This window comes from Giraffa tippelskirchi, chromosome 4 (assembly GCF_054371585.1).
Source record: "Giraffa tippelskirchi isolate mGirTip1 chromosome 4, T2T-mGirTip1v1.2.pri, whole genome shotgun sequence".
NCBI lineage: Eukaryota > Metazoa > Chordata > Mammalia > Artiodactyla > Giraffidae > Giraffa > Giraffa tippelskirchi.
In genome coordinates, this window is record NC_137278.1 from 184,162,951 (window position 1) to 184,177,529 (window position 14,579).

Genomic DNA, 14,579 nt, shown 5'->3' on the forward strand with positions numbered 1-14,579 from the left:
CTAACATAGGAGCAGCTTAATATATAAGGCAAACACAGATATAAAAGGGAGAGGTTACAACAGACAAAACAGAAATACAAAGGATCAAAGGAGACAATCGCAGGCAACTATATGCAAATGCAGTGGATAACCTGGAAGAAATGGACAGATTCTTAGAGAAGTTCAACTTGCCAAGACTGAACTAGGAAGAAAGAAATTTTGAACAAGCCAATCACAAGCTCTGAAAGCAAAGCTTTGATCCAAAATCTCCCCCAAAAAACAAAAGCCCAGGGCCAGATGTCTTCACAGGTGAATTCTATCAAATGTTTAGACAAGAGCTAACACCTATCATTCTCAAACTCTTCCCAAACGTTGTGAAGGAAGGAACACTTCTAAACTCATTCTATGAGGCCACCATCACCCTGATACCAAAGCCAGACAAAGACATCCCCCAAAAAGAAAATTATAGGACAATATCACTGATGAACATAGATGCAAAATTGTTCAACAAAATTCTAGCCAACAGAATTCAACAACACATTAAAAAGATCACACACTATGATCAAGTTGGGTTTATCCAAGGGATGCAAGGATTTTCAATATATACAAATCAATCAGTGTGATACACCATGTTAACAAATTGAAAGATAAAAATGATATGATAATCAATACATGCATAAAAAGCTTTTGATAAAATTCAACACCCATTTATGAGAAAACTCTTGAGAAAATTGGCATGAAAGGAACCTACCTCAACATAATAAAGGCTGTATATGATAAACCCACAGCAAATATTATTCTCAATGGTACTGAAACCATTTCTTCTAAGATCAGGAACTAGACAAGTGTGCCCACTCTCACCACTATTATTCAGTATAGTTGGAAGTCTTAGCCATCACAATCAGAGATGAAAATGAAATAAAAGGAATACAGATTGGAAAAGAAGTAAAATTCTCACTGTTTGCAGATGACATGATACTGTACTAGCACCACCTGGGAAGCCCAATAATATACATAGAAAACCCTAAAGATGCTATCAGGAAATTGCTAGAGCTAATCAGTAAATTTAGTAAAGTTGCAGAATACAAAATCAATACACAGAAATCACTTGCATTCCTATACACTATAAATGAAAACCCAGAGAAATTAAGATATCAACCCTATTCACCATTGTAACAAAAATAATAAAATGCCTAGGAATAAACTCACCCAAGGAGACAAAAGAGCTGTATACAGAAAACTATAGACACTGATGAAAGAAATCAAAGAAGACATAAACAAATGGAAAGTATATCATGTTCTTGGATCAGAAGAATGAATATTGTGAAAATGATTATACTACCCTTTCACAGTTTGTATGGAAACACTAAAGACCCTAAACAGCCAAAGAAATCTTGAGAAATAAAAATGGAGATGGAGGAATCAGGCTTCTTGATTTCAGACTATATTACAAAACTACAGCAACCAAGACAGTATGGCACTGGCACAAAAACAGAAATACAGACCAATGGAGGGCTTCCCAGGTGGTGCTAGTGGTAAAGAACCCACTGCCAATGCAGGCAGATATAACAGATATAGTTTCTATCCCTAGGTTGGGAAGATCCCCTGGAAGAGGGCATGGCAACCCACTCCAGTATTCTTGCCTAGAGAAAATTCCATTGACAGAGGAACTAGCAGGTTAGGTCCATAGGATTGCAAAGAGTCAGATATGACCAAAGTGACTTAGCAAGGGTACAGACCAATGGAACAAGATAGAAAGCCCAGAGTTAAATCCATGGGCACCTTATCTTTGTTAAAGGAGACAAGAATATACAATGGAGAAAAGACAGTCTCTTCAATAAATGGTCCTAAGAAAACTGGTCAGCTATATATAAAAGAGTGAAATTAGAACACTCATAACACCTTACATAAAGATAAACCCAAAATAGATTAAAGATCTAAATATAAGACCAGAAGCTATAAAACTCTTAGAGGAAAACATAAGCAGAACACTCTTTGACATAAATCACAGCAAGATTCTCTACAATTCATCTCCTAGAAAAATGGAAATAAAAACAAAAATAAATACATGGAACCTAATTAAACTTAAAAGTTTTGTACAGCAAAGGAAACCATAAACAAAATGAAGACAGCCCTCAGAATGGGAGAAAATAATTGTAAATAAAGAAACTGAAAAAGGATTGATGTTCAAAATATATAAGCAGCTCATGCAGCTCAATATCAAAAAAACAACCCAATCAAAAAATGGGCGGAAGACCTAAACAGACATTTCTCCAAAGAAGACATACAGATGGCTAAAAAACACATGAAAAATGCTCAACATTGCTTATTATTAGGGAAGTTCAAGTCAAAACTACAATGAGGTATCACCTCACACTGGTCAGAATGGCTGTCATTAAAAATCTGCAAACAAATGCTGGAGAGGATGTGGAGAAGAGGGAACCCTCTTGCACTGTTGGTGGGAATGTAATTGGATACAGCCACTATGGAGAACAGTATGGAGATTCCTTAAAAAACTAGGAATAAAATTAGCATATGACCCAGAAATCCCACTACTTCGCATACACCCTAAGAAAACCATAATTGGAAAAGGCACGTGTACCCCAATGTTCACTGCAGCACTATTTACAATAGCCAGGGCATGGAAGCAACCTAGATGTCCATCAACGGATGAACAGATAAAGAAGCGCTTGTACATATATGCAATGGAAAATTACTCAGCCATAAAAAGCAATAAGTTTGAGTCAGTCCAGTTCTAGTGAGGTGGATGAACCTAGAGCCTATTACATAGGGTGAAATAAGTCAGAAAAAGAAAAACAAATATCATATATTAACACATATATGGATTTTAGAAAAATGGTACTGCTAAACATATTTGCAGGGCAGGAATAGAGATTCAGACATAGAGAACAGACTTACGGACACAGCAGGGAAAGGAGAGGGTGGGACAAATTGAGAGAATAGTATTGAAATATATATATATAAGTACATTACCGTATGTAAAATAGATAGCTAATGGAAAGTTGCTGTATAATACAGGAAGCTCAACCTGGTTCTGTGACAACCTAGAAGGGTGGGATGGAGTGGGAGGTGGGAGGAAGGTTCAAGAGGAAGGGGACATATGTATACCTATGGCTGATCCATGTTGATGTATGGCAGAAACCAAACAACATTGTAAAGCAATTATCCTCCAAGTAAAAATAAATACATTTAAAAAATAGGTTAACACTTTACTTTTGGCTGGTGACATTGCAGATGATTTCTTAAAATGTTTTGTATGTCCATATTTTCTAATTTTTCTATAAAGAATATACATTTCCTATATGAAAAAATGTTTTAAATATTAAAGATATAGAAATATCACCCAGCAAGAAATATATACCAGAAAGATTTTAAAATACAAAATAAATAATATCAAATTTACCATGTAAAATGGAATTCTGTTCCACAAACTAAACTCTATAATACACACTGGACTACTGTTTTAGCAGTTCAGGTATATTTATGATCAGTCATAATAGTAAAGTCAGTGACCAGAAATAATAAATTATTTAATAATAAAATACACTATTAGTTATGCTAATCATACCTTTAAAAGACTCAAAGGGTCATATGTAGAATGCTAATGCTAAAGAGGGAAAAATGTTGAAAATAATATTAAAAAACTTGGGACACCAAAACACACTGTCTTCTCTTTAGAGATGTTGACCCCAAAATCACTCTCACTAGAATCCAAAGGGATAACAGAACAAGAGAACTCCTAACTGATGTTGTATTAAGGCAAAATAACATCTAGATCAAAATATTGACACTGCGTAGTTTTACTGAGAAGACATTGTCATCTTGATGGTTAATTTGCATATCCTCTCAAGTATAGTATGTTTCACAGAGGCTACATGATTGAGCATTGAGCTTTTCATCTGTCTGTGAAAAGAAGGGGAAAGGCGACGCTCAGTGACATGAATGGAGAAATCCTCTGGGCTTGCCAGTGCACCTGCCCTCTCCCTGTCTCTCTCTCTATTAGCAATTGCAGAAGTAGACTGAGAGCAGTTATTTAGCAGGACTTGCATTTGGCAAATCGTTACTTTTTCTTATACAACTTGAACAGATTTCTGCAACGTTTCCCTTCAACACTCCGGGTTGGAGTAAAACTTATTCTGGAGGCCAAAAAAAAAAAGAGCTAAACAGTTTTTCTTCATTTCAGTTCCAAAAATGGAATTCTCTGTTCACAGAGGTTTGGAAGGTACTCAGTACTCCTATCTTGAAAAAGTGCAGGTGTGCTAGGAAGGTTGTAGCTGGATCCTGCAAATAGCCTGGCCGCCGTGCCCTGATCCTGTTAACAGATTCCATCCAGTGGTCAGCCTCCACCAACCCCACAGAGAGAGTCAGAAAGGCAGCCACTCCCATCACTGTCTTGTCTTAGTCATCTCCCATGAGGAAAAGCCTTGCACTAGCTTGTCTGGTGGACACCAGGATCCCTTCCTTCAGAAGGGAAAATAACCTCTAGGTACTTTCTAAGGAATATGCATTGTATAGAAAGCTGATCCCCTCACTACAAGTAACTGTTTGTGTCAGATGCAGATTTAATAAGCACTGTTTATGTTCCAGGTGATTTATATACTTGGTGCTAATCCTTAAAACAAGGTTAACACTTTAATTCTCACTTTATAGAAAAATCATATGACTCAGAGCAGTTAAGGGACTTGTCCAAAATAACCCATAAAACATGCATCAGAGTCACAATTGGAACCCAGGTCTGAGTTTCTGGGTTTATCTTCTTTAACCAGTATCCTCTCCCATTTCCACCAGCCTTACAAGGGCCCCCACAAGTTTCATGAGAAGTGGTGTGAGTAAGACATGTGCAGTGCAGAACACAAGGTTTATTGACCTCTCTCCTGTGAGACTCTGATATGATCATCATGAAATACAAAAGCAGAGAACCAGATCTTACCTGGAGGTGGAGATCAGATGGCCATTTCCCCTCTGTGTGCCCAGCAAGAGGCTGGACCACACTCAAGAACCTGAAAGAAGAAGCAGGTGGATCCTACAGCAGCTTTGAGCAATTTTGTCAGGTGGGGAGAGCCTGGTTGGACACAGAGCAGATCAGGGCAAAGTAAAGATACAGGGCATGGTCTCACCCCTGGCCAGTTTCTTCTCTTTTCTCTTGGCCTCTTTTCTCTGGCAGTCTGCAGGGAACAGGCCATGCTGGCAAAGCCACTGACGTGCATCTCAGCTCCCAGGGCACAGAAAGAGCTGAAGCCTTTGAGCCATTTCTTTGCAATTTGCTGCAAGTTTAAGGCCGCACGTGATAAAGCTTTCTTTATGGGAGAGAGTGAAAAAAGAAAAGACTACTTGTGATCTTACTTGCTGATTCCCAGAAAACAGAACTCTGCAGGAGGCAGAGGGTAAGGGAACAGAAGCAGGAGGAGGGACGGAAGTTTGTAACAAAGATCTCTCCTTCTCCTTCCAAGAAGTTTTTAAGCCAGCCGCTCCTTGAGGACATCACTGGAATTTTTTTTTTTTTTAAAAAGGTCCATCGTCTCAACCTCTGTGTGGCTCTGTATGGTCTCTTTCCCCATTGGGATTCTTTCTAGAATCTTCAGGGACCACGTATCAAGCCAGGATTAAGGCTCTGCAGAGTTCTTTCCAGAAAGAGTTAATTCTCAAAGAGACATGATCAGTTGCTTACACCCACGATTTTTATAAATCTTAAAAGTAGGGGAGAAAAAGAAAAACATTGAATTTTTGGCATTCAAGAGTTCATTCTATGTAAATTCCAAAGAACTCTTTGCACTGAGAAATTTTACAATTCTAATAAATTCTTTTTTCAAGAGAACCATTTTAGAGGATTTTTGAGCACTATTAGCTTGCATGTACTTTAAACAATAAATGAATTTGCTACCAGAATTATCCAAGATCTGCCATTTTCTTAAATGGCAGTGACCCTGGTCTGGTAACCCACCAGGCTCCTCTGTCCATGGAATTTTCCAGGCAAGAATACTGAAGTGGGTTTACTAGTTCCTTCTCCAGGGGATCTTCCCAAACTCAGGGACTGGACCCGTGTCTCTTGCATCTCCTACATTGCAGGCAGATTCTTTACCACTGCACTGCTTAGGAAGACCCTGGTCACTTTACTGAGTCTCAATTTCTTCCTTGGTGAGGAGAATTTAAAAAAAATAGATTCAGAGGGTGTTTTTAAGGATTAAACTACTATGTATTCAAATATACATTTCAAATAACAGAGTACTGACTGACAAAGTTATCATCATTATGTAATTTCAGTTCACATAATGGTCAGGATCATTAATAGTCAGATGTTATTATAAGGCATTTTACTATAAAAGAAAAAAAATACGAGAAAAATAAATATTTTAATGAAGAAATGGTATATCCAGACTTTGTAAGACCAAATACTTTGTTTTAGCAATCAGCCAGCACTTGCCGTCAAAAATAGTGAGCAAACATCTAACAAGTCATAGACTTTTCAATGTGTCTGACAGGTGGCCATTGGTGCATTGAAGGGGAGACACTGTTCACCAGCCAAAAAGGGCTACATTTTCACAATTTTCCCTCAAGAATGTAACTTGGTCTATTCTCAACTTGCTCAATTTCACTCTCTAATATGATTTCTGAACTCTTCACACTTCACACAAAATGTTCCTATTATGAACGTACATCATACTTCTTTTACATGATATTCAGAGTTTCTCATACACAGCCTTGCATTGGATTATATTCTACTTCCATATTGTAGACCAGGGCTCAGCAAACTTCCTGTAGAAAGTCACCTAATAAATATTTTAGGTTTTGCAAGGCCAGTCTCGGTCACAGACACTCAACTCAGTCCCTATGCTGTGAGGTCAATCATAAATGAGTTAACCATGAATGAATGAATTTCCTGGGATTGTGCAACAAAGAACCACAAACTGGGTACTTAAAAGAGCAAGACTTCATTATCTCAGTTCTAGAGGCGACAAGTCCAAAACAAAGTTGTGGGCAGAGCTATGCTCCCTCTGAAATCTGCAGAGGAGAATATTTCCTTCTCTCTTCTACCTTCTAGCACTTGCTGCCAGTCATTGGCATTCTCTGGCTTACAGGTGCATCACTTTAATCTTTGCCTCCATTGTCACACAGTCATCTTCTCCTTCTGTGCCTTGTCTGTCTTCTCCTGTTGTTTAAAGGACACAAGTCACATTGGATTAGAGTCTACTCTCAGGACCTCATCTTAACTTGATTATATCCGCAAAGACTTCATTTCCAAATGAGGACACATCCATTGATACAGGGGACTAGGATTTCAGTATATCTTTTGACGGAAACACAATTCAATCCATGTTACTTACAGCCTCATTTCCTTCCTTACCTGAGTTTCACACAATCATTTCATTTATTTGTTTATTTATATTAAAGTACAGTTGATTTATAGTATTGTGTTTCAGGTATATAGCAAAGTGATTTGGTTGCATATATACATATGTGAGCTAAGTCACTTCAGTCATGTCCGACTCTGTGCAACCCCGTGAACTGTAGCCTGCCAGCACCCTCTGTCCATGGGATTCTCCAGGCAAGAATACTGGAGTGGGTTGCCATGCCCTCCTCCAGGGGATCTTCCTGACTTAGGGAGTAAACCTATGTCTCTTATGTCTCCTTCATTGGCAGGAGGGTTCTTTACCACTAGCACCACCTGGGAACCCTAATATAAGCAGATATACATATATATGTCCCTATATTCTTTTTTTTTGGATTCTTTTCAATTAGAGTTTATTGCAAGATATTGAATATACTTCCCTGTGCTATACAGTAAATCCTTGCTGTTTATCTGTTTTATATATGGTAGTATATATCTTTTAATCCCATACTGCCATTTAATGCCTCTTCTTCCCCCCAACCTTTCTCCTTTGGTAGCCATAAGTTGGCTTTCTATGTCTGTGAGACTTCCTGTTTTGTCAATATGTTCACTTGTACTATCTTTTTAGATTATTTTTTGTTTGTGAAGTTGCTCTGTCGTGTCTGACTCTTTGCGACCCCATGGACTGTAGCCTACCAGGCTCCTCTGTCCATGGGATTTTCCAGGCAAGAATACTGGAGTGGATTGCTATTTCCTTCTCCAGGAGATCTTCCCCACCCAGGGGTCGAACCTGGGTCTCCCACATTGTAGACAGACGCTTTACTGTCTGAGCCACCAGGGAAAGCTCTCAGGACTCACTTTAGATGATCCCAATTTTGTTGGCAACATCCAAAGCATCATAGTCAGGAGCCAGTGGAACATATGCCTTCTTCTCTCCATCAGGCCTGATCAGAGTATTGACCTTAGCCACTTCAATGTCATAGAGCTTCTTCTTTTAGATTAGACAGTGATATTAATATCATATAATATTTGACTTTGTCTTATTTCACTTAGTATGCTAATCTCTAGGCCCATCCATGTTGCTGCAAATGACATTATTTTGTTATGTTTTATGGCTCAGTAGTATTTCAGTATATATGTCCACATCTTTATGCGGTCATCTGTTAATGGACATTTAGGTTGTTTCCATGTTTTGGCTATTGCGACTGGATCTGCTATGAACTTAGGGCTGCACATATCTCTTTGAATTAGAGATTTTTCTGGATATATGCCCAGGAGTGGGATTGCTGGATTATGTGGGTAACTTTATTTTTAGTATTTTTTAGGAAACACCATACTGTATTCCCAAATAACTGCACAAATTTACTTTCCCATCAACAGGGTAGGAAGGTTCCCTTTTCTCCACACCCTCTCCAGCATTTGTTTTTCATCTTCCATTTTTCCCATCAGTGTCTTATAGTTTTCAGAATACAGATCTTTTGCCTCCTAAGGTAGGATTATTCCTAGGTATTTTATTCTTTTCAATTTGATGATAAATGAGATTGTTTCTTTAATTTCTCTTTCTAATCTTTTATTGTTAGTCTGCTCAGTGGTAAAGAATCTGCCCACAACACAGGAGACCCAGGGAAAATCCCCTGGAGAAGGGAATGGCAACCCACTCCAATATTCTTGCCTGGAGAATCCCATGGACAGAGGAGCCTGGTGGGCTACAGTCCATGGGGTCTCAAAGAGTCGGCCACGACTGAGTGACTAACACACACACACACACACACACACACACACACACATACACACACACAGAAATACAAAAGATTTCTGAGTATTCATTTTGTATCCTGCAAATTTACAAAATTCATTGATGAGCTCTAGCAGTTCTGAAGATTTCTGGAATCTTCTGGATTTTCTGTGTAGAGTACCTTGTCATCTGCAAAGAGTGACTGTTTTACTTGTTCTTCTCCAATTTCAATTCTTTTATATCTTTTCCTTCTTCATTGCTGTGGCTTTTGTTGTTGTTGTTTAGTCACTCAGTTGTGTCTGACTCTTTGTGACCCCCTGGACTGAAGCACGCCAGGCTTCCCTGTCCATCACCAACTCCGAGAGCTTGCTCAAACTCATATCCATTGAGTTGGTGATGTCATCCAACCATCTCATTCTCTGTCATCCCCTTCTCCTCCTGCCTTCAATCTTTCCCAGCATCAGGGTCTTTTCCAATGAGTCAATTCTTCGCATCACGTGGTCAAAGTATTGGAGTTTCAGCTTCAGCATCAGTCCTTGCAATGAATATTTAGGACTGACTTCCTTTAGGATCGACTGGCTTGATCTCCTTGCAGTCCAAGGGACTCTCAAGAGTCTGTTCTCCATCACCACAGTTCAAAAGTATCAATTCTTAGGTGCTCAGCTTTCTTATGGTCCAATTCTCACATCCATATGTGACTACTGGAAAAATCATAGCTTTGACTAGATGGATCTTGTCAGCAAAGTGATGTCTCTGGTTTTTAGTATGCTGTCTAGGTTGGTCATAGCTTTTCTTCCAAGGAGTGTCTTTTAATTTAATGGCTGCAGTCACCATCTGCAGTGACTTTGGAGCCCAAGAAAACAGTCTCTCACTGTTTCCATTGATCTGACATCCATAAATGGCTCTCCCATTCAGGAGTTGTTTCACTTGGTGGCTGGTAAAAATAGTTAGTTTGTCCTAAAACTCTAAAAATAGAGTTTTAAAGCATCTTCTATCAGGACTGCAATAGATGCAAGATTTCAAAGGCAGGGAAAGATCTCTTCCCAATAAGGGAGTAGGACACTCAGGGACCACCAGAAACTTATGGGAAGATATTTGTCCATTCCAGCAACAAAGAAGTCCTCAGGTGAATCTTTTTGTAATTGTTTTTTGTGTAGCACCCCAAATTGTACAGGTTTGGGAGGAGAATGCTCCAGAGTAGAAGGTCAGGACAGAGTCGGTAGCCCCCGTGTCAACCAGGAAATTCTTGGACCTACCTGCCACATCCAGTTGCACCCTTGGCTCCAGCCCCATGATGGTTATCTGTGACAGGTGGGCTGGCTGGACCAGGAAGCTTCAGTCCTGTTGAACCATTGTGAGGGAAGGCTTGGCACTTGACCTTGAGCCTCTTGGGTCCCGAGGGCAGAGTGCTGCCCAATGTCCAGATTGATGGCACTTGTAGCAAGTTGTTTTAGGAGATTTGCCATGGTTTGGACACTGTTTGACCCAGTGTCCTGCCTGTCTACAGATTAGGCATTTGCCTTGTGCCTTGTCCTTCAAGCACTTGGGATTTGCCATAGGTCTTTCCTGGAGGGTGGCCAGCATTTGGGCATACCTTGTCTCTTTCCTTTTCTCCCATTCCTGGGCCTTGGCCTCCCTCTCCTGTTCTCTATTATAAAAATGTATTGGTGGCTCTCTGGACCATCTCATCTAAAGAGGCAGCAGGGTCCTGCTGCTGTAGCTGTTGTAACTTTATCCTGATGTCTGATCCACACTAGCACAGGAATTTGTCCTTTAAAACCACCTGTCCCTCATAAGAGTCTAAATCCAGATTGGTAAACTTTTGAAGGGCCTCTTTTAGATGTTCTAGAAAGGGAATGGGGTCTCATTGAGTTATTGCTGAGACTGTGCACAGTGCCACAACTAATAGGCTGCCTTCTATTTCCATGGTGGACTTCCTTAGGGGTGAGTCTTTCTGAAGCTTATCCTACCCAGTATCGTTGCAACCTGAGAGGTGGGCATCCCTGGGTCAGGGTGCAGATCCCCAGGCAGGCTGAGGGGTGACAGCCTCCTGGAGATCGAATCCCCGAACTGGTCAAGGCATGTTGGCCTCCCGAGAATTGGGTCCCTGGGCAGGTCAAGGCATGTCGACCTCCTGGAACTTCTGGACTGGTGGATCTTCTTTTTCTTGACTTGTTTTATGAGTATTCCTTTGTAATTAATTCTTTGCTTTTATCTTATTGCCTTTAGAATTCTCTATTTAACTTTTACCATTTTTATTATTATCTGTTTTGGTGTAGATCTGTTTGAATTTATCTTGTTGGGAGTCTTTGTGCTTCCTGTACCTGGATATCTATTTCCTTCTTTGGGTTTGAGAAGTTTGCAGCAAAAGTTTCTTCAAATACATTTTTTATCCCCTTTTCTCTTTCTTGTCCTTCTGGAATCCCTATTATGCTTTTATTGGCACACTTTATATTGTTCCATAGTGAAAGTGAAGTCGCTCAGTCATGTCCGACTGTTTGTGACCCCATGGACTGTAGCCTACCAGGTTCCTCCGTCCATGGAATTTTCAGGCAAGAGTACTGGAGTGGGTTGTCATTTCCTCCTCCAAAGGATCTTCCTGACCCAGGGATCGAACCCAGGTCTCCCACATTGCAGGCAGATGCTTTACCATCTGGGCCACCGGGGAAGCATATTGTTCCATAGATCTCTTTAATTGCTTTCATCTTCTCATTTGGCTTTCTGTCTGCTGTTATGATTGGGTAATTTCCATTATTCTGTCTTCCAGATCACTTCTTTTTTCTTCTGCATTGTTCATTCTTATATTCATTGCCCTTAGTTTATCTTTTGTATAAGCAAATGAATTTTTAAGTTTTTCTTGACTCTTCCTTTTTATAGTAATCTTCATCTCTGTTGACAGCCTTTCTTAATTCCTTCAATATTTTCATTGTGTCCTTTTAGAACTTGGTATCTATTGCACTGAAGGAGTCTGTTTCATTGTTTGTGCCTTCAGGAGAATTCTCTTGGTCTTTTAACTGGGAGTAATTCCTCTGCTTCATCAGTTTGATTATATTTCTCTTATCATTATGCATTTATTAGAATGACTCAAATCCAGAATGCTGAAAACATCAAATGCTGAAAAGGATGTGGAAGAACAGGTACTTATATTCATTGCTGGTAGAATGCAAAATGGTACAGCCACTTTGGAAGAGAGTTTGATGATGTCTTATAAAACTAAATTTACCTGTCCCATATGAACCAGCAATCATACCTCTTGGTGTTTACCCAAAGGAGTTGACAAAAATTTTGTCCACTCAAAACCTGAACATAGACATTTGTTGTTGTTTAGTTGCCAAGTTGTGTCTGGCACTTTTGCGATCCCATGGACTGTAGCCTGCCAGGCTCCTCTGTCAATGGGATTTCCCATGCAAGAATACTAGAGTGGGTTGCCACTTCCTTCTCCAGGAGATCTTCCCCACCCAGGGACTGAACCTGCATCTCCTGCATTAGCAGGCAGATTCTTTACCACTGAGCCACCAGGGAAGCCCACACACATATTTATAGTAGCTTTAACTGGTAAAGAATACACCTGCAGTGCAGGAGACCCTGGTTCGATTCCTGGGATGGAAAGATCTGCTGGAGATGGGATAGGCTACCCACTCCAATATTCTTGGGCTTCCTTGGTGGCCTGCAATGTGGGAGACATGGGTTTGATCCCTGGGTTTGGAAGATCCCTTGGAGAATGTAACAGCTACCCACTCCAGTATTCTGGCCTGGAGAATTCCATGGACAGAGGAGCCTGGCAGGTTACAGTCCATGAGGTCACAAAGAGTTGGACATTACTGAGTAACTTCACTTTCACATTGTTCATAATTGCCAAAAGTTGGAAGCAATCATGATATTCTTCAGTAGGAAAATGGATAAACTGTGGTCCATCCAGACAGTGGAATATTATTCAGTGTTAAAAAGACATGCATGCATGCTAAGTCGCTTCAGTCGTGTCTGATTCTTCACAACCCTATAGCCCATAAGCCTGGAGGCTCCTCTGTCCATCAGATTCTCCAGGCAAGAGTACCAGAGAGGTTTGCCATGCCCTTCCCCAGGGGATCTTCCTGACTCAGGGATCAAATCCAGGTCTCTTAAGTCTCCTGTATTAGCAGATGGGTTCTTTACCACTAGCGCCACCTGGGAAGCCCACTGAAAAAAAAAATGGAGGTATTTAAAATGCTATTTCTAAGTGAAAGAAACCAAGTTGAAAAGGCTATATGATTCCCACTACATGACATTCTGGTAAAGTAAAAATTATGACAACAGTTAAAAGATCAGTTAGAGTTGCTATGGTTAGACTTGGGGGGAAGATGAATAAACAGCACAGAGTATTTTGGGGGGAAGTGAAATTACTCCATCTGATACCACAATGAGGAATACATGTTGTATATTATATAATCAACCAGCTAGGTGAGGTATTGTTTTTCTTTTACCGATGATGTGACCCAAAATTTCAGTCTTGAGGGCCAAGATTCTTCATGGTCCTGCCTTTATTGGGATGCTCTAGTTTTATACTACATTTGCTGTTTGACATGAAAGTACTAAAATGCTCAATAGAGAATCCTCTGTGCTTGAAGTACAATCTTGCTACTGTACTGTAGCAGAAATCATATTTCAACTTGATAAATTGGGATCAATCACTTCCTCTCTTGTTGAGAGAGAGAGTGAGAGAATAAAATGAGTAGATGATAGCATTAATTCTAGATAATGGAAACATCTTGTCCTCTGGTCAGAGTATCCCTTACTCAGAAACCATTTTATTTCAACAAGAAAAACCAAAATTTTAAAGCATAGGTAGAAAATATAACTAAATTATTAGGTATAATAATGAGAGAAACAATTCCTATTTCCTTTTTCTTTAATTCCAATATGTATATTTTTTTGGCTATTGGATAGACAACAACATATAATGGTAGCTGGTCAAGAGCATAAACTGCATTATATCATACCACATCTCAACAGCTTATTTTCTTTATTATTTTTTCAATTTATTTTTTTAAGTACAGTAGATTTACAATGTTGTGTTAGTTTCTTCTGTACAGCAAAGTGATTCATTTTTATGTTTATATATTCTTTTCCATTATCATTTATCACAAAATATTGAATATAATTCCTTGTGGTATATAGTAGGACCTTCTTGTTTTCTGTTCTACGTATAATAGATTGCATCTTCTTATTCCAGACTCTTAATCCATTCCTCCCCCAGCTCCCATTCCCTTTGCAACATAGAATTTCTTCTCTATGTCTGTGAGTCTGTTTCTGTTTTATAAATAAGTTCATTTGTATCATTTTAAAAATATTCCACATATAAGCGATATCATATATTTGTCTTTCTCTCTCTAGCTTTCTTCATGTAGCATGATATTCTCTAGGTCCAACCATTTTGCTGCAAATGGTATTATTTCATTCTTTTTTACAACTGAGTAGTATTCCATTGTATATGTGTACCATATCTTCTTTTTTCATTCACCTATCAATGGACATTTAGGT

At 39.4% G+C, this 14,579-nt stretch overlaps 2 protein-coding genes and 1 long non-coding RNA gene across 3 annotated transcripts in view; 1 reads left to right on the plus strand and 2 right to left on the minus strand.

Moving 5' to 3' along the window:
• The window catches only part of SLCO1C1 (solute carrier organic anion transporter family member 1C1), a 77,333-nt gene extending 71,954 nt beyond the window's left edge, over positions 1–5,379 (minus strand). The window contains exon 1 of the mRNA XM_081592261.1: positions 4,931–5,379. The gene's annotated coding sequence lies outside the window, so the exon portion shown is untranslated. The remainder of the gene's footprint in view (positions 1–4,930) is intronic.
• LOC145546186 (uncharacterized) overlaps positions 1–14,579 on the plus strand; it is a 238,619-nt gene that overhangs the window by 192,851 nt on the left and 31,189 nt on the right. The gene's annotated exons all lie outside the window — the stretch shown is intronic.
• PDE3A (phosphodiesterase 3A) overlaps positions 7,059–14,579 on the minus strand; it is a 627,104-nt gene continuing 619,583 nt past the window's right edge. The window contains exon 16 of the mRNA XM_081592252.1: positions 7,059–7,147. Within this exon, the coding sequence (XP_081448378.1) occupies positions 7,071–7,147 (77 nt within the window). The 3' untranslated portion in view covers positions 7,059–7,070. The remainder of the gene's footprint in view (positions 7,148–14,579) is intronic.